This window comes from Diabrotica virgifera, chromosome 2 (assembly GCF_917563875.1).
Source record: "Diabrotica virgifera virgifera chromosome 2, PGI_DIABVI_V3a".
NCBI lineage: Eukaryota > Metazoa > Arthropoda > Insecta > Coleoptera > Chrysomelidae > Diabrotica > Diabrotica virgifera.
Window position 1 is genome coordinate 75,990,369 of NC_065444.1, and position 26,578 is coordinate 76,016,946.

The 26,578-nt window shown below is 35.9% G+C and overlaps 1 protein-coding gene and 1 long non-coding RNA gene across 2 annotated transcripts in view; one reads left to right on the forward strand and one right to left on the reverse strand.

Annotated features, from left to right (window-relative positions):
• Nucleotides 1-3,038: 3,038 nt before the first annotated feature.
• Nucleotides 3,039-26,578, reverse strand: part of LOC126879529 (zinc finger protein 501-like) — a 60,673-nt gene continuing 37,133 nt past the window's right edge. The window contains exon 2 of the mRNA XM_050642632.1: nucleotides 3,039-4,212. Coding sequence (XP_050498589.1) covers nucleotides 3,146-4,212 — 1,067 coding nt within the window. The 3' untranslated portion in view covers nucleotides 3,039-3,145. The remainder of the gene's footprint in view (nucleotides 4,213-26,578) is intronic.
• Nucleotides 11,876-14,828, forward strand: LOC126879532 (uncharacterized). The gene is made up of 2 exons (XR_007696108.1): nucleotides 11,876-12,282; nucleotides 12,757-14,828. It is a non-coding gene; the product is annotated as an uncharacterized LOC126879532 (long non-coding RNA).

Here is a 26,578-nt window from a genome sequence, read left to right on the forward strand (position 1 = left end):
AATCCTCTGATTCATCCTGTCCTCTAAATGGTAATTCCTAACAACTTTAAAAAATTACAATATCAATCATTAAACGACGTAAAACTACCTGCTTACCTATTTCATAATTTTATCCCGGGCGCGCTTAGGTACGTGCCTTGCTACCGTTTGCAGATCATCGCTCGGCAGATTGGTTTCTGCCGTACTTGCCATTCAAATAAATACGGGAAATATATAATTGGTTGCCTATCGGCTAATATTCCATAGCTGCATATTGCAAGCAAATCTTCAATCTGGGGACGGCTTGCCGAAAACACACAATCGCAATCGGGTGCATGGCTATAGGATCATTTTTGAAAAGTCTCTTACGCACAACGCACAGGGATCACTTAACGTATGGGGATCGATCGAATTCTTTTAAAAACAATGAATAAAATTTAGTCTGTAATATCTCGCAGATATTTTTTTATTTCACAGAAATGAATATCATCAACTCTGATTAAATTAAATATTTAAAAAAATCTATAATGTGTCGATAAATGGGTGGGTCGGCACTGCCGACCCTGACTAGCCGCCACTGCTATCGAATAGCACCAAACACGACCCCACGAAGGTGGGGTGGGGGGTTACTTTAAAATCTTAAATGGGAGCCCCCATTGTTTATTGCAGATTTGGATTTCTTACGTAAAAATAAGTAATTTTTATTCGAGACATTTTTTCGAATTATGGATAGATGGCGCTATAATCTAAAAAAAAAACGATAGTTGGAAATGGAAAATTAAATTAAAAATGGAAAGTCCCCACTAAAATGAAAAACTTTACGTAACTTTTTTTGGTTTTAGGACCTACTCTTCACAACCCAATAGGTCCCCATAACGCTTGAGTGACTGCACATTTAGCATACTTTGCTCCCCTACCATTAGTTGTTATATTTACTGTTGGTATTAATCAGCACAATTGATTTTGTACTAATATGCATGCTTTAATCTAATAAATGTTGAATACTATAAGAATGGAATGTGTTATTGTAGTTTTTTTTTTTCTTTAGGCATAATTCACATATACGAATCGGATCCGTTCAGACCCCGACCCATTTTTTGTGTAATATTTTCAGGCCCGTCCGATGACGGTTAAACAAATTTCACACTTGTACGGGTTTTCTCCAGTGCACACTCTCAAGTGTGTATTTTCAAATTACTTTTTGTTGTAAATTGCTTTAAACAAATTTCACACTTGTCAGGCATTTCACCAGTGTGCAATTTCAACTCGAATGTTTTTTCAAAATATCTACTTTACCAAACTGTTTAAAACAAGTTTCACACTTGTAGGGTGTTTTTCCAGTGTGCATAATTAAATGAATTTTTAAACTATAACTGCTTGACTGAACTGTTTAAAACAAGTTTTACACTTGTACGGGTTTTCTCTCTTGTGCACTCTCACTCTCAAGTGTATTTTCATATTAATTTTTGTTGTAAATTTCTTTAACCAAACTATTGCACTACTATTATTTTATGACTTTTATTTGACAAAAAGTTTTAAATTATACAAAAGGTCTTTCAAGATGAAATTACTATAGATATTAAATATCCACTATGGATATTAAACAGTTGATTTATGTTAGGTACAACAATAAAGTTGAATAAGTGTACAATTTCATGGGTTTATTTATTATTTCATTGGGTTTCTTAATGTTGTGCTGAAGCTATTTCCTTGTGGAATTTTTGTTATCAACTATTCTAAATGGGAAATAAGTAGGGTTACCATAATTTACTAAGACCAAATTCGGACAGGGGTAGTTCAAGGGGTTGTAGAAAATGTAAAATGTGAATTTCACTGTGTTGCTACCTCTACATTGTACATATGCGAAATACTTAGTCTGTACTGGGCCCAGGGATAGGTTGTTCTTCATGTGTTCTTCTTTCGTACTTTTCAGAAGACATAATTTTTCTCAAAAGTGGTTTGTCATTTTTTATTTTGTCATAGAATTCGGAACACGACATAACAGAATTTGCTTTAATATTGAGAAGCTCCTTTACAACAGGCAGAGATAATCTTCCTCTTTCAGCCGTCCGTATAAAATTCATCATCGAAAAGATACGTTTAGCAGGAGCCGAAGTACCAGGCAGACAAAAGATGAATTCTACTATTTTAAAAATATTCGTAAAGGAAACGTTGCTTTTAGAAAATGTTTCAAATATTTCTTGCCATTTATCATGAGTGTTTGGGGTTTCTGCTTTAGGTAGTAAAATCCATTTAGGTTTCAGCTTTTTTAGAACTTGGAGAAGTGACGAGCGCTCATCAAATAATTCATCCACATTGACAGAATTCGGTACAACGCTGACTATAGTTAAAGAGCTCTTTTCCATCTCTTTCCGATCACCTTGCAGCCTTAACCATTTGATTTAGCGCAGAATGAAATTTCCCACCGTTGGGCTAGTCAAGAAAAAAATCCGGACATTTCTCATATCCGGACGCCAATCCGGACATGTCTTTCAAATCCGGACTGTCCGGACGAAATCCGGATGTATGGTAACCCTAGAAATAAGCCACAATTTAACTAAAAAAAGATTTTATTAAAGTTTCGACGTCCACATCGGATGTCGTGGTCAAAATATTAATAAATTAAACAAAAATGTTGTTGCTTAGTAAAAAAATTAAATTATTATTAGAAGAATTTTTCTAAAATTAAATTATTATTAGAAGAATTTTTCTAATAATTTAATTTACTTTTTTAACTAAGCAACAACATTTTTATTTAATTTATTAATATTTTGTATTTTGACAACGACATCCTATGTGGACGTCGAAACGTTAATAAAATCATTTTTTTAGTTAAATTGTGGCTTATTTCCCATTTAGAATAGTTGATTATTTCATTGGGGTAATGCATACGTTCGGATTCAATAAATGTGTGTTTGTAAAAAGGCCATGAAGTCAATTTTAGCGAGTAACAAGACATTTAGTCAATACACACACACATTACTCGCTCTAATTACGCAGGTAGAGGTTTCAAACCAAGGCCAAAAACAAAACAAAAAACTATATTTATTAACAACAGATTTCATATATTTATAATTTAAAATTTTTCTCCAACATGTGTTCGCAAATGTAATTTTAAATGAAATTAATTAAATTGCTTTAAACAAATTTCACAATCACTAAAGTTTCATTTCAGTTTTTCTCCAGTGTACGTTCTCAAATGATTTTTCAAACTAGCTGTTTTACAAAACTGTTTAAAACAAATTTCACACTTGTACGGTTTTTCTCCAGTGTATACTCTCAAATGTTTTTTCAAAGTACCTGCTTGACCAAATTGTTTAAAACAAGTTCCACACTTTAATGGTTTTTCTCCAGTGTGCACTCTCAAGTGTAATGTCAAGTTACATTTTGTAGTAAATTGCTTTGAACAAATTGCACACTTGTACGGTTTTTCTTCAGTGTGAGTCCTCAAATGTGACTTCAATGTACCTGCTTCACCAAACTGATTAAAACAAATTTCACACTTGTATGGTTTTTCTCCAGTGTGCACTCTCAAATGTACTTTTAAATGAGATGTTGTATTAAATTGCTTTAAACAAATTTCACACTTGTAAGGTTTTTCTCCCGTGTGCAATCTCAAATGAATTTTCAAACTGCTTGCTTCACTAAAATGTTTGAAACAAGTTTCACACTTGTACGGTTTTTCTCCAGTGTGCACTCTCAAATGTTTTTTCAAAGTACCTGCTTGACCAAATTGTTTAAAACAAGTTCCACACTTGTACGGTTTTTCTCCAGTATGCACTTTTAAATGTTTTTTCAAAGTATCTACTTTACCAAAGTGTTTAAAACAAATTTCACACTTGTGCGGTTTTTCTCCTGTGTGCACTTTCAAATGTTTTTTCAAATTACTTACTTCTCTAAACTGCTTAAAACAAAGTTCACACTTGTACGGTTTTTCTCCAGTGTGTACTCTCAAATGTTTTTTCAAATTACTTTCTTCGCCAAACTGTTTAAAACAAGTTTCACACTTGTACGGTTTTTCTCCAGTGTGTACTCTCAAATGAGTTTTCAAAATACCCTTTCTAGTAAATTGCTTGAAACAAATTTCACATTTGTAAGGTCTGTTTTCAGACCCAACGTTCATACTTTTATTTAATATTTTTCCTTCAACATATTGACATGTATTATATTTTCCTTTATGAGATGAATGTGACGTTTCCATAATGTTATTTTTGTTCCCCTCCTGGGGACAACCTAAAATACAAACCAACTATAAATATTTTACTGGAATAGAAGACAAAGGAATATAATACTGCTATAGTCCGTTCGCTAAACTCAGACGCAACTGGCTAGTGATTTTAGTAAGTAATTTTGCCAATTTGATAAAATTGGCAAAAAAATAATTATTAAATAGTTAGTAATTTTGCCAATTTTGGCAAAATTGGCCAAAAACAAAAAAATTATTCACTAAAATCACCAAATACTTAAATCTAAGATCATACCCTATCGCTTACTCTTATTATATCTATCAACTAATGCACTACAACTAACATGCAATAACATCACAGCACTATTCTCTGCCTTTTACACTAAACTCTTACACATTTACACCAACTCAAATGGTTTGTTGTTATTACGTTAGGTCAGATAATAACTGATAATTGGTCATTTGTGACCAGATAGCAGTATACAAACATCGTACAGATGTTATAAAAAAAAACTAAAATCACTAGAGAGTTGTGTCTTTAGCGAACAGACTTTAGGATAGCCTAGCCTACACACTTTTAAATAAAATTTGGAGAACCGAAGAGCTACCCAGAGAATGGACGCAAGGCTTAATTGTAAAAATTCCGAAGAAGGGCGACACATCCAAATGTGAAAATTTTCTGACGACTTCCGTGATTTTTCCCATCCGGTGCAAAAAAAATTCGTTACGAACTCTATCATTGCCTTTTAAAATTTCATATAAAAGGTATGGATAAGAAATAAGAAACCCACGTGATAAACCTGGTATCTCATGACGCATGCGCGAGCTTAATATTTTTCCTTGCTGGATATTGCAAACAACATTAGAGAGCAGATATACAGTGTGTCCCGAAAAGATTGGCCATAAATTATACCACAGATTCTGGAGTCAAAAATAGATTGATTTAACGTAACTTACCTTAGTACAAAGATGCACATAAAAAAAGTTACAGCCATTTGAAGTTACAAAATGAAAATCAATTTTTTCCAATATATCGAAAACTATTCGAGATTTTTTATTAAAAATAGACATGTGGCATTCCTATGCCAGGAACATCCTAAAAAAATTATAGTGAAATTTGTGCACCCCATAAAAATTTTATGGAGGTTTTGTTCCCTTAAACCCCCCAAACTTTTGTGTACGTTCCAATTAACTTATTATTGTGCTACCATTAGTTAAACACAATATTTTTAAAACATTTTTGCCTCTTAGTACTTTTTCGAAAAGCCAGTTTTAATTGAGATATTTTGAATATTTGTCAAATCCACCACTTATTTGTATATGGTGAAGTACGATTATAGAGACCTGGTAATAATATTAAAATTTATTTATAATTTACATGTTTAGGTATATTTTGAACTATATTATACAAGAAGCCATATCTCGATAAAAGGTGCCTTATCGAAAAAATATTAAGAGGCAGAAAAGTTTTAAAAACACTGTGTTTAACTAATGGTACCGCAATAATAGTTTAATCGGAACGTACACAAGCATTTGGGGGTTTAACTAATGGTACCACAACAATAATTTAATTGGAACGTACACAAAAGTTTGGGGGGGGGTTTAAGGGAACAAAACCCCATAAAATTTTTATGGGGTGTACAAATTTCACTGTTATTTTTTTAAGATGTTCCTGCCATAAGAATGCGACATGTCGATTTTCAATAAAAAATCTTAATAGTTTTCGATATATGAAAAAAAATCAATTTTCGTTTTGTAACTTCAAAGGACTAACTTTTTTTGTGTGCACTATTGTATATAGTATATAGGATAGGTAAGTTAGGTTCAATCAACCTATTTTTGATCCCAGAATTTGTGGTATAATTTTATGACCAATCTTTTCGGGACACCCTGTATATCAGTATAAGATTTTGTATATATCAAAACAGTTGTATCAAAATGTTTTAACAGAGTTATTAAAAGTAGATTGAGCAAAAGATTTAAGCGAATAATTATAACATGATTCCTACATAACAGCCTTAGCTCATCCCCCCAATTTTCCACGATTTTGGTAGGTACAGCTGGTTCCAAAAAAAACCTGATACAACTCTTAAAGCGTGTTTTGTAGAAAATTGAGCAGTGTATTTTGAAGGCAAACTACTTATTATTTATATACTGTCACTGCCAAATCTTAAAATTTGTCAGTTAACCTATTCTGTTCAACCTCAAAAATGGCTCCACATGCTAGAAAAGAACTAAAAGCAAGAATTGTAACGAAATTAGAAGATGGTTGGTCACTATCTGCCATACCTAACCATTTTAATGTAAGTAGAACAACAGTTTTTAATATTAATAAAAGATGGAGAGAACAAGAAACATTTGAAAGAAAGCAAAGTTCTTTTAAGACTAAAAATATCTACCGCTCATTAAGATCGTATGCTTTTGGAGATATTAGAAGGGAATCATTTTGAAGATGCGAAAACTGCAAATGCAGGAATTCAAAATAATATCAAAATTTAGGCCTTAATAATTATTACAATTTAGGAATTAACATATCAATTGTTTGTTGTTTGTTTGTTTATTTTACTATTTGTCTGTCATAATAAATATAATATGTCAGGCCAATCAATACACTGCTCAAAATGAGCAAATGTTACTAAGAGTCGTATCAGTTTTTTTAGGAACCAGCTGTACCTAATCGAAATTACAATAATTCCTGCTTAATCTTAATTGCTAATCATGATTTGCGTGCCTAAAAGCGGTTACATGACATTTGCTATACTCTCATCATACACGGATGCTGAAAAATATTTGCGTCGATTGCTTTCACCGGAAAACTTTTGAGAACTATTCGGCGGCAAATATTTTTTGTGGATTTTTTGTCAGGATTTTTTTGTGGGGGTATTTTGTCCAAAAAAAAATTGTGGGGATTTGTCCAGATTTTTTGGTGGGATTTGTTGTCTGGTGATTATTTGTGGGGATTTTTTGTTCAGAAATAATTTGTGAGGATATTTTGTCTGGGATTATTTTGTCCGCGCCCTTTTATTTTATGACTTTTATTTGACAAAATGTTTTGAATTATACAAAAGACCTTCCAAGATAAAATTATTATGGATATTAAATATCCACTATGGATATTCAACAATTGAGGGGGTCAGACGTAAAAGGGTTCAGGGCAGTTTTGATAGTTGTAAGATGTTGTGATATTTTGTATTTTGACAACGACATGCGATGTGGACGTCTAAACGTTAATAAAATCATGTTTTTAATTAAATTGTGGCTTATTTCCCATTTAGAATAGTTGATTATTTCATTGGGGGAATGCATACGTCGTTTGGATTCAATAAATGTGTGTTGGTAAAAAGGCTATGAAGTCAATTTTACCGAGTAACAAGACATTTAGTCAATACACACACACGCGCACACACACACACACACACATTACTCGCTCTAGTTACGCAGGTAGAGGTTTCAAACCAAGGCCAAAAATCAAAAAACTATTTATAAACAACAGATTTCATATATTTATAATTTAAGGTTTTTCTCCAACATGTGTTCGCAAATGTAATTTTAAATGAAATGTATTAAATTGCTTTAAACAAATTTCACAATCACTAAAGTTTCACTCCAGTTTTTCTCCAGTGTGCGTTCTCAAATGATTTTTCAAACTAGCTGCTTTACAAAACTGTTTAAAACAAATTTCACACTTGTACGGTTTTTCTCCAGTGTGCATTCTCAAATGTTTTTTCAAAGTACCTGCTTGACCAAACGGTTTAAAACAAGTTCCACACTTGTATGGTTTTTCTCCAGTGTGCACTCTCAAGTGTATTTTCAAATAACGTTTTGTAGTAAATTGCTTTAAACAAATTGCACACTTGTACGGTATCTCGTTAGTGTGGGTCCTCAAATGTGACTTCAATTTACCTGCTTGACCAAACTGTTTAAAACAAGTTCCACACTTGTATGGTTTTTCTCCAGTGTGCACTCTCAAGTGTATTTTCAAATAACGTTTTGTAGTAAATTGCTTTAAACAAATTGCACACTTGTACGTTCTCTCGTTAGTGTGAGTCCTCAAATGTGACTTCAATTTACCTGCTTCACCAAATTGTTTAAAACAAGTTCCACACTTGTATGGTTTTTCTCCAGTGTGCACTCTTAAGTGTATTTTCAAATAACGTTTTGTAGTAAATTGCTTTAAACAAATTGCACACTTGTACGGTCTCTCGTTAGTGTGAGTCCTCAAATGGGACTTCAATTTACCTGCTTCACCAAACTGTTTAAAACAAATTTCACACTTGTATGGTTTTTCTCCAGTGAGCACTCTCAAGATCGCGTCCCACCATCAAATAATTTGATCAAACTGGTTTGAGCAAACTGAAAGTGACAGTTAGTGACGTCACATCCTGAGTGTTCATTGTGGATAATAATGAAACATTTTAATTTTAAATAAAGTACAAACAAGTTAGACAACTCAATACAAAAAATTTGATCAAACTAGACTGATAGTGAGAGCACAGATTTTTAGAATTTCAAAAAAACTGCAATTGTGACGTCACTTTGACGTACTTCCTCAAGTACGTCAAGTTTGCTCAAACTGTTTGATCAAATTATTTAATGGTGAGACGCGGCCTTTAAATGTCTTTTCAAACTTCCTGCTTCACTAAACAGCTTAAAACAAATTTCACACTTATACGGTTTTTCTCCAGTATGTACTCTCAAATGTTTTTTCAAAGTATCTACTTTACCAAACTGTTTAAAACAAGTTTCACATTTGTGCGGTTTTTCTCCTGTGTGCACTCTCAAATGTTTTTTTAAATAACTTGCTTCTCTAAACTGCTTAAAACAAGTTTCACACTTGTACGGTTTTTCTCCGATGTGCACCCTCAAATGTCTGTTCAAATTACTTTCTTCGCCAAACTGTTTAAAACAAGTTTCACACTTGTACGGTTTTTCTCCAGTGTGCACTCTTAAATGAGTTTTCAAAATATGTACCTGCTTGACCAAACTGTTTAAAACAAGTTTCACACTTGTACGGTTTTTCTCCAGTGTGCACTCTCAAATGAGTTTTCAAAATACCTTTTGTAGTAAATTGCTTGAAACAAATTTCACATTTGTAAGGTCTGTTTTCAGTCCCAACGTTCATGCATTTATTTAATATTATTTTTTCAGCATCTTGACCTGTATATTTTCCTTTATGAGATGAATATGACGTTTCCATAATGTTTATTTTGTTCTCCTCCTGGGGACAACCTAAAATACAAACCAACTATAAATATTTTACTGGAACAGAAGACAAAGGAATATCATACTGCTAGGATAGCCTAGCACTATTAAATTTGGAGAATCGAAGAGCTATCCAGAGAATGGACGCAAGGCTTAATTGTAAAAATTCCCAAGAAGGGCGACACATCCAAATGTGAAAATTGGAGTCAATCAAGTTTTCGATTTTTAACTGTTCTGTTTACTGTTTTTAACTGTTTCAAAACAGTTGTATCACGATTTTGGTAGGTACCTAATCGCAATTACAATTCATGCTTAAATTGCTAATCATGATTTTCGTGCCTAAAAGCGGTTACATTGGCTATGACTATACTCTCATACACGGAGGCTGAAAAATATTTGCGTCGATTGATTTCACCGGAAAACTTTTGAGAACTATTCGGCGGCAAATATTTTTTGTGGATTTTTTGTCAGAAATTTTTTGTGGGGATATTTTGTCCAAAAAAATTGTGGGAATTATTTGTCCAGATTTTTTGGTGGGATTTTTTGTCTGATGATTATTTGTGGGGATTTTTTGTTCAAAAATAATTTGTGAGGATATTTTGTCCGGAATTATTTGTGCGCGCCCCTATTATTTTATGACTTTTATTTGACAAAATGTTTTGAATTATACAAAAGACCTTCCAAGATAAAATTATTATGGATATTAAATATCCACTATGGATATTCAACAATTGAGGGGGTCAGACGTAAAAGGGTTCAGGGCAGTTTTGATAGTTGTGAGATGCTTATAAAAATCTATAATTTTTACAGAATACTAAAAATAGTTTTGTGGTAAAATCATTCAAGGGCACTTAAACCCGTTTACTACCAATGCGAAATGCAATTGTTTTTATTAAATTAAATGCGATGGCGATAGATGGCGACTGTAGGGCGAAATATGCTTGAATCCTTTTACCGTCAAGTTATACAGTAGATTCTCTCTATAACCAACATGGGTATTACGAGGTTTCGCTTATAAAGTATGCTTGAAACCGTCAGTGTGTAACAGGTTTTGTTTTTGTGCTGTTAAGCAGTCGACATACTCAAGTGTGTTATTGTTATTGGAGTGAACGAAACTGTAAGTTTTGTGCCAGATTTGTTTAATTTTTTTATGTTTGTTTATCAACGACTCAGTTAAATATTGCAAATTGACCTTGACCATAACCATGACATACTACCATTGTGAGAATTGTTTACATAAGTTCTCCGAATATGTTAAATATAAGCTTCGTTGTTTTGGGAAATGTCAGCGAAATTTCTGTATGAGATGTTCCCGGCTCAATAAGACCACCACAAAAACTCTCCTGGGCCCAACAAATTCAAATAAGATTTTTCTGTACATTACGTGATTCGCCAAGCCTCAGATATTTAAACGAAAAAATAACAAATCTATCAAAAAATTAGATACCACAAGAGAACTTTAATGCCTTAATTCAACTAACTAAAAATCTGACTGATAATTTGCCCGTTTTCACGGAGATATACGATTTATCAACAAAAAATGATGGCAAGTTGGATTATCTTACAAAAAAATTGACGAGATCCATAAATTAAATAGCCTGCAGTATCCTGAAAATCTTTTAAAATCTGTAAGGCAGACGCAACAAGATATCTTCAATATATCGTCAGTTTTTTCGGCTGTTCCGATGAGACTATTAAGGTTCAAGTTGAAGACTCAAATTCATCCGAGATAACATTGGGATTACAAAAGCCATCTGCAAATATCAGTGAAATATTTAATCAGATGAGTAATCTTACTACCTGCTATACAAACTGAAAAAGAGGTATCAAAGAAAAAGATAGTGTATGTCACTTCAAGCACCTAAACTGATGACCCTCGACATTTCCAAACCTGTCCAGAAAGAAAGTCAAAAATTTCAGAAGATAAGTGTCACTTTGTTATTAGTAACTTAACCCCAGTATACACCCCTATATAAATAGTTCACTACATTAAAGATAAGCTAGGTATTAAGGACTATATTAGATGTTACGCCCTCCTTAAAGACGCCAACACAGCAACTTGTTCCTCATTCAAAATAGGCATAAAATCTAAAACATCTATCGACTTATTATTTAATACCGAAATTTGGCCACCTGGTGTCAACATTAAATGGTCTACAGCATCATCATACTCTGAACCAAAGACTTCATCTGAACAAAATATGAATCCGAAGTACATCAGAAGTGCGGTTAGCTTGAAAAATACGATTACCATTCCAAGCAACAACAAAAATGAAGTTGAAAACACAAATATATTTAGAGATAAGCAGGCCATCACAATTTGCAAATCTAAAGAGCCTTTCCGTTCCCATGCCAATTTTATTAAGAACCGGATATCTTAAAAGCAATTAAACTACATCTTGCTTTTCTACACGACCAGCCATTTTATGATGGATATACCAACACCAGCGTGAAACTCGTTTTGGATTCCGAAGGACTGTGTAGCGATCACGCTACTAATTAAATTACTTTTATTTTAAACAATTAAAAATTGGATTAAAAAATATCCCTCTATAAATTTCATCTTGGAGACGCCTATGGGAATGCCGACATTCCCATATCAGTTGCCTGCATTCGCAACGAAGCGAGAAGAAGGCACCGCGCATGAGTTGATCGGATCGAGAACATCGATCATCGAGAAATCGATTTTGGGTCGATTGGAAGCTCAGTTTTGTCAGCAAACTCGTCAAGGTAACACGCCGTATTATTTATAAGTGGCGGAGTTTGAAGCTAAATCTCAAAATGGAACATAACTAAAAGGATATCCAAAAGTCAGCCAATACCATGTGCCAAAAATAGTATATCAAAATTAAATATATCTGGGGACCTATTCACATAAAAGGAATTATAATATCGCTGGCGTGTTACTTGCTCAAGTGAGTATATTGATATATTTCTCATTATTTCTTCATTATAAAATCAAATTCACCATCCGAGATATCTCGTTCGTTATCTGTAGTTATATTTTGGTTAAGAAATAATTTAAATTTCACATTATAATTTATATTATGGTAATGATATTAATTCTCATTTGCAAAGGAACATTCAGTCAAGGCCATAGTTTTTTTAGTGTCAAACGTAAATTCCAATGTATTTTATACCGATCATTAGGTTTTTCTTTCATATTTTTTTATGAGTTAACACTATAAAAAGTTTTAACGAGTATCTATACAGCCTTCTGTCACGCCCATCTAATGCGCACGTCCCTGTCATGTCTGAATTGAAGTAAACTTCAGAAATTTTGACATGACGTATGGATCTAATATTTGATGTTTTTTTTGGGCCTGTTCAATATGTACTGCTACTGTTGTTGAAATACATCATAACTAATTAAATAAACTTTATTTTAGATTCCGTCACTTGTCACCTATTTAGACTCATAGTCACTTTGTCACGTAACATAACTTTACGTCAATCTACACAAATATGTACCAGTTGAACTAGTAGCATCTCTGTTATGGTTTCCTCATGGAGTTCACTGTTTTGTTGAAGAAAACCATTACCTGATTTCTACTTCACCCAGGACCTTATAGTAGGACTTACCACAGCAGCCAACCATTTTATCGTGCCAAAAGGGAATTTCCTACAGACTTTCACCTACGGACTTTCAACCCATTCAAATATTGTTGTGATAAGATAAGTTTGTTTATTTTTTATATACTTTTGGTCACTATATATTTGCTACAGTGTAAACTTTTCGTATGCATACGAGGAAGTAAACTACAATAGGTACATATTTTCTTCGTAATAGAGAGGGTTTTCGGTCGTTATTTTTTTTTCTTTGGTTCAATATAATTAGCAGTTTGTTTAAATAAATAAAATCAGGTCTTTTTTAATGATAATTATAAATAATCGTAGCTTAAAATTTGATAGGGAATCAGGGGGTTAAAATTTTGTCGCGGATTTTAAATAGGGAATATGTTTAGTGTTTTTTTTTGCAAATATGATAATATAACGAGTGCTGACCAACTCAATATACAGGGTGTCCCGAAAAGAATGGTCAAAAATTATACCACACATTCTGGGGTCAAAAATAGTTCGATTGAAACTAACTTACCTTAGTACAAATGTGCTCACAAAAAAAGTTACAGCCCTTTGAAGTTACAAAATGAAAATCGATTTTTTTCAATATATCGAAAACTATTAGAGATTTTTTATTGAAATTGTACATGTATAATTCTTATGTCAGGAACATCTTAAAACAAAATTATAGTGAAATTTGTCCACCCCATAAAAAATTTATGGGGATTTTGTTCCCTTAAACCCCCCCAAACTTTTGTGTACGTTCCAATTAATTCATTATTGTGGTACCATTAGTTAAACACAACGTTTTTAAAACTTTTTCGCCTCTTAGTATTTTTTCGATAAGCCAGTTTTTATTGAGATGCGGCTTCTTTTTCAATATATTTACGTAAAAATTTTATGGGGGTTTTGTTCCTTTAAACCCCCCTAATGTTTGTGTACGTTCCAATTAAACTATTATTGTGGTACCATTAGTTAAACAGTGTTTTTAAAACTTTTGTCTCTTAGTCTTTTGTTCATAAGTCACCTTTTATCGATATGTAGCTTCTTTTTCAAAATATACCTAAAAATGTAAATTATAAATAAATTTTCAGATTATTAACAGGTCTCTTTAACCGTACTTAACCATATACAAATATGTGGTGAATTCGACAAATATTCAAAATATCTCGATAAACACTGGCTTATCGAAAAAGTACTAAGAGGCAAAAAAGTTTTAAAATTAATGTGTTTAACTAATGGTGCCACAATAATAATTTAATTGGAACGTACACAAAAGTTTGGGGGGGTTTAAGGGAACAAAACCCCCATAAAATTTGTATGGGGTGCACAAATTTTACTTAATTTTTTTTTAAGATGTTGCTGCCGTAAAAATGCCACATGTCAATTTTCAATAAAAAATCTCTGAGAGTTTTCGATATATGAAAAAAAATCGATTTTCATTTTGTAACTTCAAAGGACTGTAACTTTTTTTGTGTGCACTATTGTATATAGGTAAGTGAGGTTCAATCAACCTATTTTTGAACCCAGAATCTGTGGTATAATTTATGACCAATCTTTTCGGGACACCCTGTATAATTAGTATTTTTTCTAGGTGAAATACTTGATTTTTGGTAACCGTAGCGTTCTTGTTGTGTGTATTTCACTCTAGGCTAGTTCAATTTAGGTAATATTACTAACTTTTAGTTGTAAGGACTTTGTGCTATTCAAACGGACTTGATTTTGATTTTCTATTAATACCTTTACTTAGCGCAGTGTGTAGTGGTTAATTGCATGTTAGTGGCTTTTTGGCCCTGTTTTACCGTTACACCACCACTACCACTGCTATTGTGTTTAGAGAGTTATATGTAACTTGTAATATATATAACCTATTTATTATTAATATATTTGTATGTATTAAGGTTGGTGTTTTATTTCAGTCTGTATTACCAGTATATAATATAGCAAGATAAGGTTAGTATTTAATATTTTGTATTTCAGGTGATTGTATTCAGTGTCCTTTAGTTCCTGTTGTTCGTTACTTCAAAAAAATCTCGAGCTGTTCAAATTCTGGGCCCAAAACTTAGTTTCTTTCTTTTTGCTACAGTTAAGTAGAGCGAGCTATCAAATATTGTGCCCCAGAAGTTGAGCTGTCAGAGTTGGCGCCCATTTTCTTCTCTCTTTATTGTTCCTTTTATCTTGATCTCTCTCGAGTGGTCTTACCTTTTTTTTTGAGAATCTTCAAAAGACCGTCTGGGAAGGTGTCCCAGGTGTGTCGGATTCGATCCGTCACGCTTCACCGTGCCGAACCGCCTACCGACTAAACTCACCTCCTCTTCCTCCAGCCGACAGGTCTGGAACCGCTCTTGGCGAGCATGTCTGACCCGTCGACCTTACTCATAACTCCCCCCGGGCACCCTCTGCGTGCACTCCGTAGATTAAGCGGCCACCCAGCCGCCCCGTCCCGCACACACCCCGCACAAAGACCGGTCGGTGAAGACGACCGTCCCGTGCAGCCCATGTGCGGGTGGGGCGACCGGGGTGCCCCCAATCAAACATGAACTAGCAAAAGGATACCAGTCGACAGTTACGAGCAACTCCAAACATTCGTGCTTTCATCAATTCGCACTCACACTCATACCCATTCATTCTACAGTTAACAGGAAGCAGTCAGTGAGGTTGGGTGTAAAAATCCTCCCCCACTACCTGATACAAAACAAAAAACAGACTAAAACAAGACAAAACAGAAAGTAAACAAAACAATACAAAGGCGGTCAGCATGGGTTAGATGTAAAAGGTCCTCCCCCTGCTGACTACCGCTTACAACACGCAACACATTTCAGTAATAAAATTGATTTAAAATGATAAATATTGTATAAATAAGATTGAAGAAGTAAATAAGAAGATAAAACAAGATAAAATAAATAAATAAGTAAAACTAGTTAAAATAAGACAGACAGCGCAGGTTGGATGTAAAGGATCCCCCCCCCCACTGGCTGCCATCTGCGACACAAAAATAAAAACGTTAAAAAAATAAATAAATAGACGGTCATCCCGCTTGCAGTCGCCTCTCTTTCTCCTCTTTGTGCTTCATTGTCTTCGTGACAAAAGCAATGATCAGGTCGAAGTCTCTCTTGCTATTGATAGCTTTATCAATTAGCTCGTGAGGCTCGCCTAGAGGGGATCCCAGTCCCAGCTGCAGCTCGGTACGTCCCGCCTGGTATGCAGGGCACACGAAGACGACATGATGCGCGTCATCCACTACTCCACACTCAGGGCATAGATCGTCCATGGTTTTCCCTATACGATGAGTAAACTTCCTGAACGATCCATGTCCCGTCAAAAATTGTGTGAAATAGTAGCCGACGCGCCGATGCCGGCACTCGTACCACCTCACCACATCTGGAATCAGGGATCTCGTCCAGGCCGCCTTCTCGACTTCGGCTGCCCATTCCCTCTGCCACATCTCTAGACTTCTTTTCCTTTCTTGTGGACCTGAACCTATTGCCCCGTTGCCCCTCTGGTACATTCGGACTCTTTCTCTGGCCAGGATGTGCACCGGTACAGACCCAGCCACCACCTGTAAGGCAATGGTTGATACGGTTCTATACGCGCTGCACACCCTGATCAGAGGTTTCCTTTGTGTCCTAAGAAGCACGTCTTTATACTTTTTCATTCGAAGGACCTCGTGCCACACTGGGGCTCCGTATAAAACTATGGATAAGATGGATTGTGCCATCACTATTCTCTTCTGGGATCCAGGACCCCCTATATTTGGCATAAATTTATTTAGTATAGAGGTCCTTTCTTCTGCCTTCCGACATGCTTCTTGTACGTGTTGTCCGAATTTAAGCTTGTCGTCGAAAATAATTCCGAGGTACTTAACCGTCTTTTGGGGTCTTATTACAGAGCCTTTATATCCAAATATTATGTCATCTCTCTTTCTTGGTCCCCTCAAGATAATGGATTCTGTCTTCTCTACTGCTAACTTTAGATCATTTCTCTCTATCCAATCTGCGGTCTTCTGTATTGCTTCGTTTACTTTTTGTATTATTCCCCTATTCATGTCGTCTTCGACCAGTAGTGCTAGGTCGTCCGCGTATGCAATCGCTCTCACTCCTCTCTGCCTGTTTACTTCTAGTACCCCGTTGTATAGTATATTCCAAAGTAAGGGTCCCAGGACTGACCCCTGGGGTACACCCGCGGTCATTTCTTTCTTCTTTTTCTTCGATATGCATACGGTTCTTTCAGATAGGTAGTCCTTTATTATGTTGGACACATACTCTGGAGCCCCAAATTCGACTATTCGGTCTACTATGTGACCCCAGTTTGCTGAATTAAAAGCATTTTTTATGTCCAACAGAACAAGGACCACCCATCTTTTTTTACTTGCTTTAGCCGCGTCCCTTATCCAGGTCGCGGCATCGACTGTCGATTTACCTTTTCGAAATCCATATTGTTGATTTGATAGCACTCTTTGATCTTCCAACACGCCCTCCAGCCTCTTCTTGATAAGCCCTTCGTAGAACTTACCAAGGCAGTCCAGAAGGCATATTGGCCGATAAGAGGCTGCTGAATCGGGGGGTTTCCCAGGCTTTAGGAGTAGAACTAAGTTCGCTTCCTTTAAGTCCCTGGGAAACTCTTGCTTCTGCAGTAGGTCGTTGTATATTCTTCTGATCAAACCTGGTTTCTCCGTTGCTATTATTTTTATTGCCTCTGGTGGCAGCCCGTCAGGGCCGGGAGCTTTCCCTGTCTTCATCTCCTGACCAGCTATTCTAACTTCCTCTTCCGTGAACTCCTCTACCATCGTTGGAAATATCTTAATGAAATTTTGATGATCCTTGGTAGGAAAGAGGAGCTCAGCTGATTCCATCCGCTGGTCTTCGTCGAGTCTATATGGGGCGATTATTTTCAGCGTCTTCATAGTGATCTTGTACGCATCGCCCCATATATCTTCGTCCAATGCTTTTATCAGGGTCTGCCACTTTTCTTTTTTCTCCTGTTTTATTTTTTTATTTAAAGTTTTCTTTAGATCTTTATATATTTCCTTGAGCTCGAGGCTGCCCTGGCTTCTCGTATAATTCCTTCGAGCTCTGAGGCATCTCTCCCGTAGACCTTCTATCTCATCCGTCCACCAGTAGGGGGATTTTTTATTATCTTTTCTCTTCACGGTGGCCAAATTTGCTGCACTTTGCAGTGCTCTTCTCAGTTGGCCAAGGTCAGAAATCTCTTGTTCATTAATTTTCCTGACCTCCGATAGGTACTTGGTTTTGTTAAAATAAATCTCCGTGTGTCCTATCGGCCGCCTTATTCCCCCTTTAACCTTTATTTCGTATTGTATATACCGGTGGTAGGTGAATAACTGATCGTCAAGGACATCCCAGCCGTGCACTCTCCTGGATAGCCCTTCACTCGCGAACGTAATATCAATGTGTGTTCGGCTGACCCCCCTTACGAATGTTGGTTTGTTATTGTTTAATACTTGGAGGCCAGCCTGGGCTATCCATTCATTCCATATTTCCCCCTTTCTGTCGTTTATGGGGGCACCCCACAACCTCGATTTCGCGTTAATGTCCCCGGCGATCATCACTTCTTTTTCGTTCGTGGCGGCGCTCATTATTTCATCTACAATTGCTTTGTATCTTATCATAGGGATATTTGGGGACACGTAGCATGCCAGCAGGCTGAAATCCCTCAGTTTGATGAGGATATGATTTCCTCCCCTGACAATACCACGCACCCCCAAACCCCTATTTCTAAAGAGCACCGCCACATTCTTCCCATTATCCTGGACCCAACCACCGGCTGATGTTATTTTTTTGTTCGGTTCCGGGACGATGAGCAAGTCTATTTCTAGCTTGCAGGCTTTTGCGTGGACAAGGTCGTGTGCTCGGCGTGCTCTGCCCACGTTCACCTGCAATATCCGTATACCAGGTTGATCCTTGAGGTCCACTTTGGTTCAGTTCCCAGAGGTCGTTTCTGCGTCGGACTCACGTCTTTCGAAAAAATTAAAAAGCATAAAAGCTAAAACAAATAAATAAATTAATATAAATAAAATAAATAGATACGGTATATAGATAAAATATGTAAAAGTAAAAGAATTCAATAAATAAAAGCGGTTTAGTAAAATTGAAATAATAGAGTAAAATAGAATAAATAAAATAAATAAAATAGATAAAATAAATTTTAAAGATATAAAATAACACCTAGGTGGGCTGTATATGGGCACACCTTCGTTTTCCAGGGAGTCTATTTTATGTTTGGTCAGTTCGTTTTAGGGGTTCCCCTCTCCTCCCCTACCGTATACAAGGGCTCGGTACGACGGACAGGCCATCCTGTCCATCCTATGCCCTTCTTCTTTGCATACCGAGCAGTACGGTTTATTACCGCAGCTTGCAACGGTATGTCCCGTTTGGAGACAATTATAGCAGCACGCCGCCCTGCTCTCTTCCTTGCAATCGTAAGTGTTGTGCCCGAACTTTAGGCACTTAAAACACCTAACTGGGTTGTGTCTCTCCATTATTGGACACACAACCCACCCTATTTTTATTGAGCCGTACCTCCTCAGCTCTTCCGCTATGGAGGGGCGTACGGCTATCGTAGCTACCTGCTCCCCATATCTGTTTGTTCGTAGAACCTTGACTTCTATCTCTCTCTCAGGAACGCCTGTATAGCTCTTTATCATTTTCTTTAGAGTTTCCTCACCAACCCCAGGGTCCAACCGCGTAATCGTGAAGAAAATCTCTTTTCTTCTGATTGCCGTGTCCATCCCGTTCATTTTGCTGTCCAGTTCAGCCCTCAACTTCTCCGCAGCCCCTCTTCCCTTTAACTTTACAAGGAGATCTCCCCCATTCGTTCTTTTTAACTTCTCCACTTGTAGACCGATTTTTCCAATGTCGATTTTTTCTCTCATTTCGCTAAGAACTTCGTTATATTTTTTCCCCCCCATCTTTATAAGGAGGGCTTCTTCTTGTTCTGACTTCTTCTCTACCTCGAGTTCCTTCCCTCTTACTATCATCTCCCATGAGATACTTTCCCTCCGCCCCACATATTCGAGGGCTTTCCTTATGATCTCCTTGTTAAGGTCGTTACCGGCTACGACCCGTACAACCTTTGGTGTTTCATCCATCTCTTTCTTAATTTTAGTTATAGCCTTTTCTGCTAGGTCGTATATATCGCCACCACTTTCTTTTTCTATTCCAGCGACGAACGTGTACCAAATTGTTTTTTTATTTTCTTTCCTCCTAAAGTTCTCAAGGAATTTGATTTCTCCCTCGTTCACTTCCTCTAGTGTTTCTGCCAGATCCTCTCCCACGTCCTTTATTATATTTTCTACCCCCTTGTCCTTCGCATCCTTTTTTGTTACTATCAGACATGTTTTCTTCTCGACCGTTTCTCGTAACCCCCCTTGTTCCCAATTTGTCTTTATATATGCTTTCTCCTCCCATTTGCTATTACATATACTCATGAAGGTTTTTTTTCCTCCCCCCATGTTTAGAGCCCTTTTAATTTTTTCTTGCTCTTCTCTCTGTCTTTCTTGTTCCACTTTTAGCTTACAGTGATCGCATTTTACTTCTTGTTGTGTTTTTTCGGCTATACTGTCGTCTTCTTTTTTGTTGTTAGTGGATTTTATGACCCCTAACAGTTTTTTTAATTCCGTATCCATCTCCACCTTTTCCCCCTTTTTTTCGCTTAGGTTAGTAAATATCTCTATTAGTTTTATATTTAACTCTTCGAGTTTCCTGTTTATTTTTTGTTGTTTGGTTTCGTTAGGAAACTTAATACTCTCTTCCAGTCTCTCCCTTTTCAGATCATTTATTCTCTCTAGACTGTCCCCTTTCCTTTTCTTCTTATTCATGGTTTCATCATCAAGCAAGAAAGAGGCTAACACCCTCTCCTGAATATTTTGCCATCCTTTTTCTATTTTTTCCACTTCCTCTTGTGATCTTTTCTCCCCTATCTCATCGTCATCATTTTCACTGCTTTCCAGCATTTCATCCCCTACTAGTGTCGACTGTTTTGGGGCAGTCGACCTGTTCATCTTCTGTTTCTTTTTATGTGAGTTTATGAGCTCCCTCTCAAAACTGTTCATTCCTTCTTCCCATTTCAAGTCGTCAGGCGACTGTTTTTTCCTATTCTCATTTTCCATATCCGTTCCATTGTCCGTGTCTCGCCTATGGTCGTCTTCACTCACCCCCGTCTGTTCAGAATTGTGTTTATTGGTACTCATATAAATTCCCACGAGTTGGGACGTACTATACGTCTGGCGCGGCAGTGCGCCCTTACCACGCCAAGGCTTGGTTACTTCGGGAGGTCGCCAGGTATCCCGAAGGGATCGTTTGTGATGCTCTAACCCTCGCATCTCTCATATCTTTGGCACGATGCCTTCCACCGTGATAGTGGGGATTGTTTTATTGAGGTTTACTCCTCTAGGCTTTTTTTCACGGTTGCCTCCGGACGCAGTGGCAGTTTGTATTCACAGGCTACCTGGAGTTTCCGCGTAACTGCTGCCTCCCCTGTTACGCGGGATTTGGAATGGATGTGTGGTGGGGTAAGACATGACGGCTACTCGTAGTGGGTATGTCGAAGAAGTTTTCGAATAGAAATTTGTGATCAGAGCCCGATGGCGGAGCCCCCCGCACACTGCTTTGGGGCCCCCCATCGACTCCCGGTCACAATGCTGAGGTGGACGAGATTAACTTTTAGGGATTAGAGTAGCCGTAGGGAAGTTGGAGGGTGATATACATCTGCTGAAGGCGAAAGGCGTCGCAACTGCTCGCCTCAGTTGCGACGCCTTTTTAGCGTCCAGCGGCGGTGTCCGGCGCTCACCCGGTGCACAGTCGCTGGACGCTGGGACTGTCCTTGGTTTCACCGGTCGTGCTCCCCTCACAACTTTAGGGACCACGATCGGTTACTCGGCCCTCCCACCGTCGTCGAGGTAGAAATACAATCCCAGGAGGGCGAGTGGTCTTACCTAGTTGTATTAAGTTCTGTATTAACAGGTCTCATTTTCTTTCTAATTACATACTATCATTTCATTATCAAATCTTTCCTTTTTATATCTCTAAAGCCAATATTCGGTGTATTGAAGCTAGCCGAATACCCACTTGAGATGTAGTGTCTCTCTGCCCTTTTGATTATTTTTTCTTCCTTCTGAGCTAAGCCCCTCTTTTTGTCTTAAATCTCTTCTCATTTATTTTCCCCATATTTCGTCATTCTTTTCTTCAAAAATTTCTATACCCAGAGTATAGAGGTTTCAACTACCTACTAAGACTGAAGAACTACGAAAAGTTCTTCTAGAATTTAACGATGCCTATGGAATTGGTCCAGCTGAAGTGGAAGCTAATCTTGCCGCTTATAGGTCCTTCCTCACTTCGGAAAGCATTATACACCTACAAAAGTCAAGGGAATGTCACCGAAGATATTATTCCACTGGCTCTCCAAAGCGAAATTTTTAAACAACACGACGTGTTCTGAGCCATTCTGAGGGACTAGAAACCTCAAATTATTTTAGTGATGACAACTTTGGCATGGTTCTGATTAATATTCGTTCTATAAGAAATAAAACTGATGAATTAATTTTGTTTCTGGAGGAATTAGGATTTCCCCCGATAGTTGCGGTTACAGAGCACTGGTTTGAGGTCAACGAGCCTTTTTTTGTAGAAAAATATACCACAATTGCCAGGTATGATCGTCCAAGTTCGGCTCATGGAGGCACCCTAATTCTTTGTAGAAATAATGATTTTTCTATGGTAACAAAATATGACTCGTTAAGTGAATCCTTCTTTGAGTTTTCCTTAGTTTATAATAAATATTTTAATCTTTACATTATTTGCATTTATAGATCACCTGACTACCGTGGAACTATTTTTTCACAACCTGCTAAATTTGTTATTGTAGATGACCTGCCTCATAAAAGCAGAAAAATTCTATGCGGAGACTTTAACATTAATTATGCTGTTGCTTGTGCTACCCAAGTGTCCCTGGCCAACATATTTGAATCGTTTGGGCTCTCAATGCACGTTAATTCTCCTACAAGGATTACAAAAACTACATCTACCATAATCGATTATATTGTCTCAGGTTTCTCACCATTTGATGTCTGCTCTACAGTTATTAATGCGGGACTATCTGATCATGAAGCAGTGTATACAAAGTTTAACATCTTCAGCAAACCCTCCTCAAAAACCCGGCGTTTAGGTAAGATTTTTTCCGCCCAGAATTTTCGTAAATTCCAAAATTTATGCTTAACTTCTTAGTGGCACTTTCCTTCTATAGACGTGGACTATAATTTCAGTGTTTTTCTATATAAGCTTCTCCGCATCTTCAATAAGGCATTTCCTTTCATTCCTATCAAGCCAAAACATCGGAAACCTTGGGTTACGAAAGGTATCCGCATATCAACCAAGAATATGCGTTCACTACTATACATAAAGAAATTTACTACCAATGTTTCTGTCACTGAATATATCACGAAGTACAGGACAACATATCTAAAACTTGTCAAATCAGCTAAAAAAGCCTATTATCAAAATCGTCTGGGAAGCTCTAAAGTGTTGCAAAAGAAACTTGGTCTATAATAAACGATCTTCGAAATAAAACACACAGCTCAATCATTTTCCCTTCCAAATCCTGAAAGTCTAAATGATTACTTCGTTAATGTGAGTAAAAATATAACATCAACTATTGTGTCACAACAAGATCCCATTTCCTATCTCCCTAATTCAAGAAAGGTTTCGAATTCATTCTTTTAAGACCAGTCGATAACTGTGAACTGATCCAAACAATCAATAGTATCAAAAGCAAATCATCATGAGTACTGATGGACTATCTATAAAAAATTTCTCTAATCTCACAGAAAATGTGCTGGAAATCCTCGTCTCACTAATTATAGGCTATTGATTATGTTCAAAATAAGAGGAACTACAACGTTAACGGGATTTTATTGTCTTGTATGGTCAATGGACCTCTAAATTATAAAAAACCGCGGAGTGCTACCATTTAAATGGGTGCGTTTTTGAGAAAGGGGTGAATTAGTCCCTAGGCACAGGGTGAATTAGGGTGAGTTCTATGCAATTTTAGTACAAACACGTCTACGGGAAAATTGTTCCAGGTTAAACTTACAATCGAAATATTATATTTTAATGTCAAAAATAGTTTTTCTTACAAAAATATATTCAAAAGAAAAGCAAGAAAAAAACACGAAAGAAAGCAATTTTGTTTTTTGCCCCATAACTTTTTTCCACAGGGATATATGTATAGGCATTGCTTTAGCAGAAAATAACTTCCATCCTTCCTCTTTAAAATGAAGTTTGGTAGGATTCTCTAAGATTTATAATTTTCGAAATAGGATTTTTTAAAGTTCTCCGCTCACAGCATTTTTGTGTAATTTTCCCCATTATTTCGCAAACATTGTTCTGTAACTTTTTCCTACGCGTTTCTAGGTATATGCAATGGTACATTTAGTAGAAATAGAATTCAATTACCTTTAAACTGGTCTGCTGTATAAGGTTATAAGGCTCTTTTTAAGCAAGTTATGTTTTTTCAAGGTTTCATACTTTTAATGATTTTTTATATTTTTAATGATTATTTTTTAAAATTATCATTATGACTTTTTTCTTGTATATTTAGGTATATACATTGTGGAATAAAAAATCTTATTTTCTTTACTTTAAAATGGTGTATTGCAAAAAATTCTAGGACAATTTTTAAACACGATATCCATAGGATATCCAAGAGTATCCGTAATTTGAGAAAAATTTTAATTTTTTTATTGTTTTCAATTAGAAAAATATGATTGCATATTATATCATAATTTTTAATTCCAAATAACTGTTCTTAATAACACTTTTCGATATTATGAAATATAAAGGTACTTTACTCTTAAGCGAAATTCATATTTTTTAACATACCTCGTACACTATTGATAAAAATTTATATCTGATGATTGCATCTTAGGTATTAGACTATATAGAGAGCATTTTATAAAGAATAATTTTTTTATAAAGTTAATAATAAAAAAGTTTTCCATATGGTTCCACTTTAGTGGGACCTATTGCATGTGTATAATATGTCACATTTGGATATCTTATTTAAAAATAGTCCCAGAATTTTTTACGATACACCATTTTACAGTAAAGAAAATAAGCTTTCTTTTTTATTAGACAATGTATACACCTACATATACAATAAAAAAAAGTTATAACGAGAAATTTAAAAATAATCATAAAATATATCAAAAATCATTACAAGTATAAAACTTTGAACAACCATATCTTGCTTAAAAATAGTTATACAGCCTCTTAAGTTAGACCGTTTTAAAGGTAATTTACTTTTCTTCCTATTAAATGTAACATTGCATATACCTAAAGCTACGTAGAAAAAAGTTACAGAACAATGTTTGAGAAGTAACAAGAAAAATAGGCCAAAATGGGCTGTTTTGGAAACCATAAATCATAGAGACTTCTTCTTCTTTTTTTCCTGTGAAGGAATGTCTATACTTATATCCTCTTGGAAAAAAGTTATGGGCCAAAAAGCAAAATTGATACCTTTTGTGTTTTTTTCTTGCTTTTCTTTTGAATATATTTTTGTAAAAAGAAATATTTTTGACTTTAAAATGTGATATTTGGATAGTAAATTTAACCTGGAACAATTTTGCTGTAGATGTGTTTGTACCAAAAGTGCATAGAACTCACCCTAATTCGCCCTGTGCCTAGGGACTAATTCACCCCTTTCTTAAAAACGCACCCCTTTAAATGGTAGCACATCGCGGGTTTTTAATATTTAGAGGTCCATTGACTATATGAAACAATAAAACCCCGTTAATGTTGCAGTTCCTTTCTAAAATACATAATCAATAGCCTATTAATGATTCCTTCGAAAAAGGTAAATTTTCAGAGTGCGTAAAGACAGCCATTATTATTCCTCTTCACAAGGGTGGTGGAAAATCTAATGCCTGCAACTATAGACCTATTGCCTTACTACCGGTACTCTCCAAAATTATTGAGAGACTCATTAAAACTCGACTTATGTCCTCTATCGTTGATAACAACATTTTATCACAAAATCAGTTCGGCTTTTTAACTAATAAATGTACCACTGATGCCATGTTTTCTGTACTACATGATAGACGGAGAGCTAGAGGCGAGAAATCATCGTCATAAGTAATATGGAGTTTGGCATGTGAAATGTGTCTATTGTATATTGATAACTATGACCCCTTTCAGGCTGACACCTCAGTGGATACAGGAAGTAGCAATAAGGGATGAAAGGGGAAAGTTGGTGCAGTCATTAAATGTTTTCACCTTCTATTATGTTAAACCTCCATCGATTTGCATGAAAATTGGTGAGTAGTTAGAGCATAACTCAAGAAACAAAACTGATATGGTGCCAACGTGCGCTTTTACCCTGGGGGGTGGATGCCACCCCTTCTCGGGGGTGAAAACTATTTTATTAAAAATAACCCCACTAATCGATAGAGGGACAAATTTTAAGCAAAATTTGTTACTTCTAATTATTAAAATAAATCAATACTTTTTGAGTTATTAAAGATCAAAAATTTGAATTTTTCGTGAAATAAATGCATGATGTAAAGCGGTTTTTCGTGAATAATTCAAAAACTGTAAGTTTTATCAAAATAGTTATGATTACCCAAATTGAAGATAATAAAAA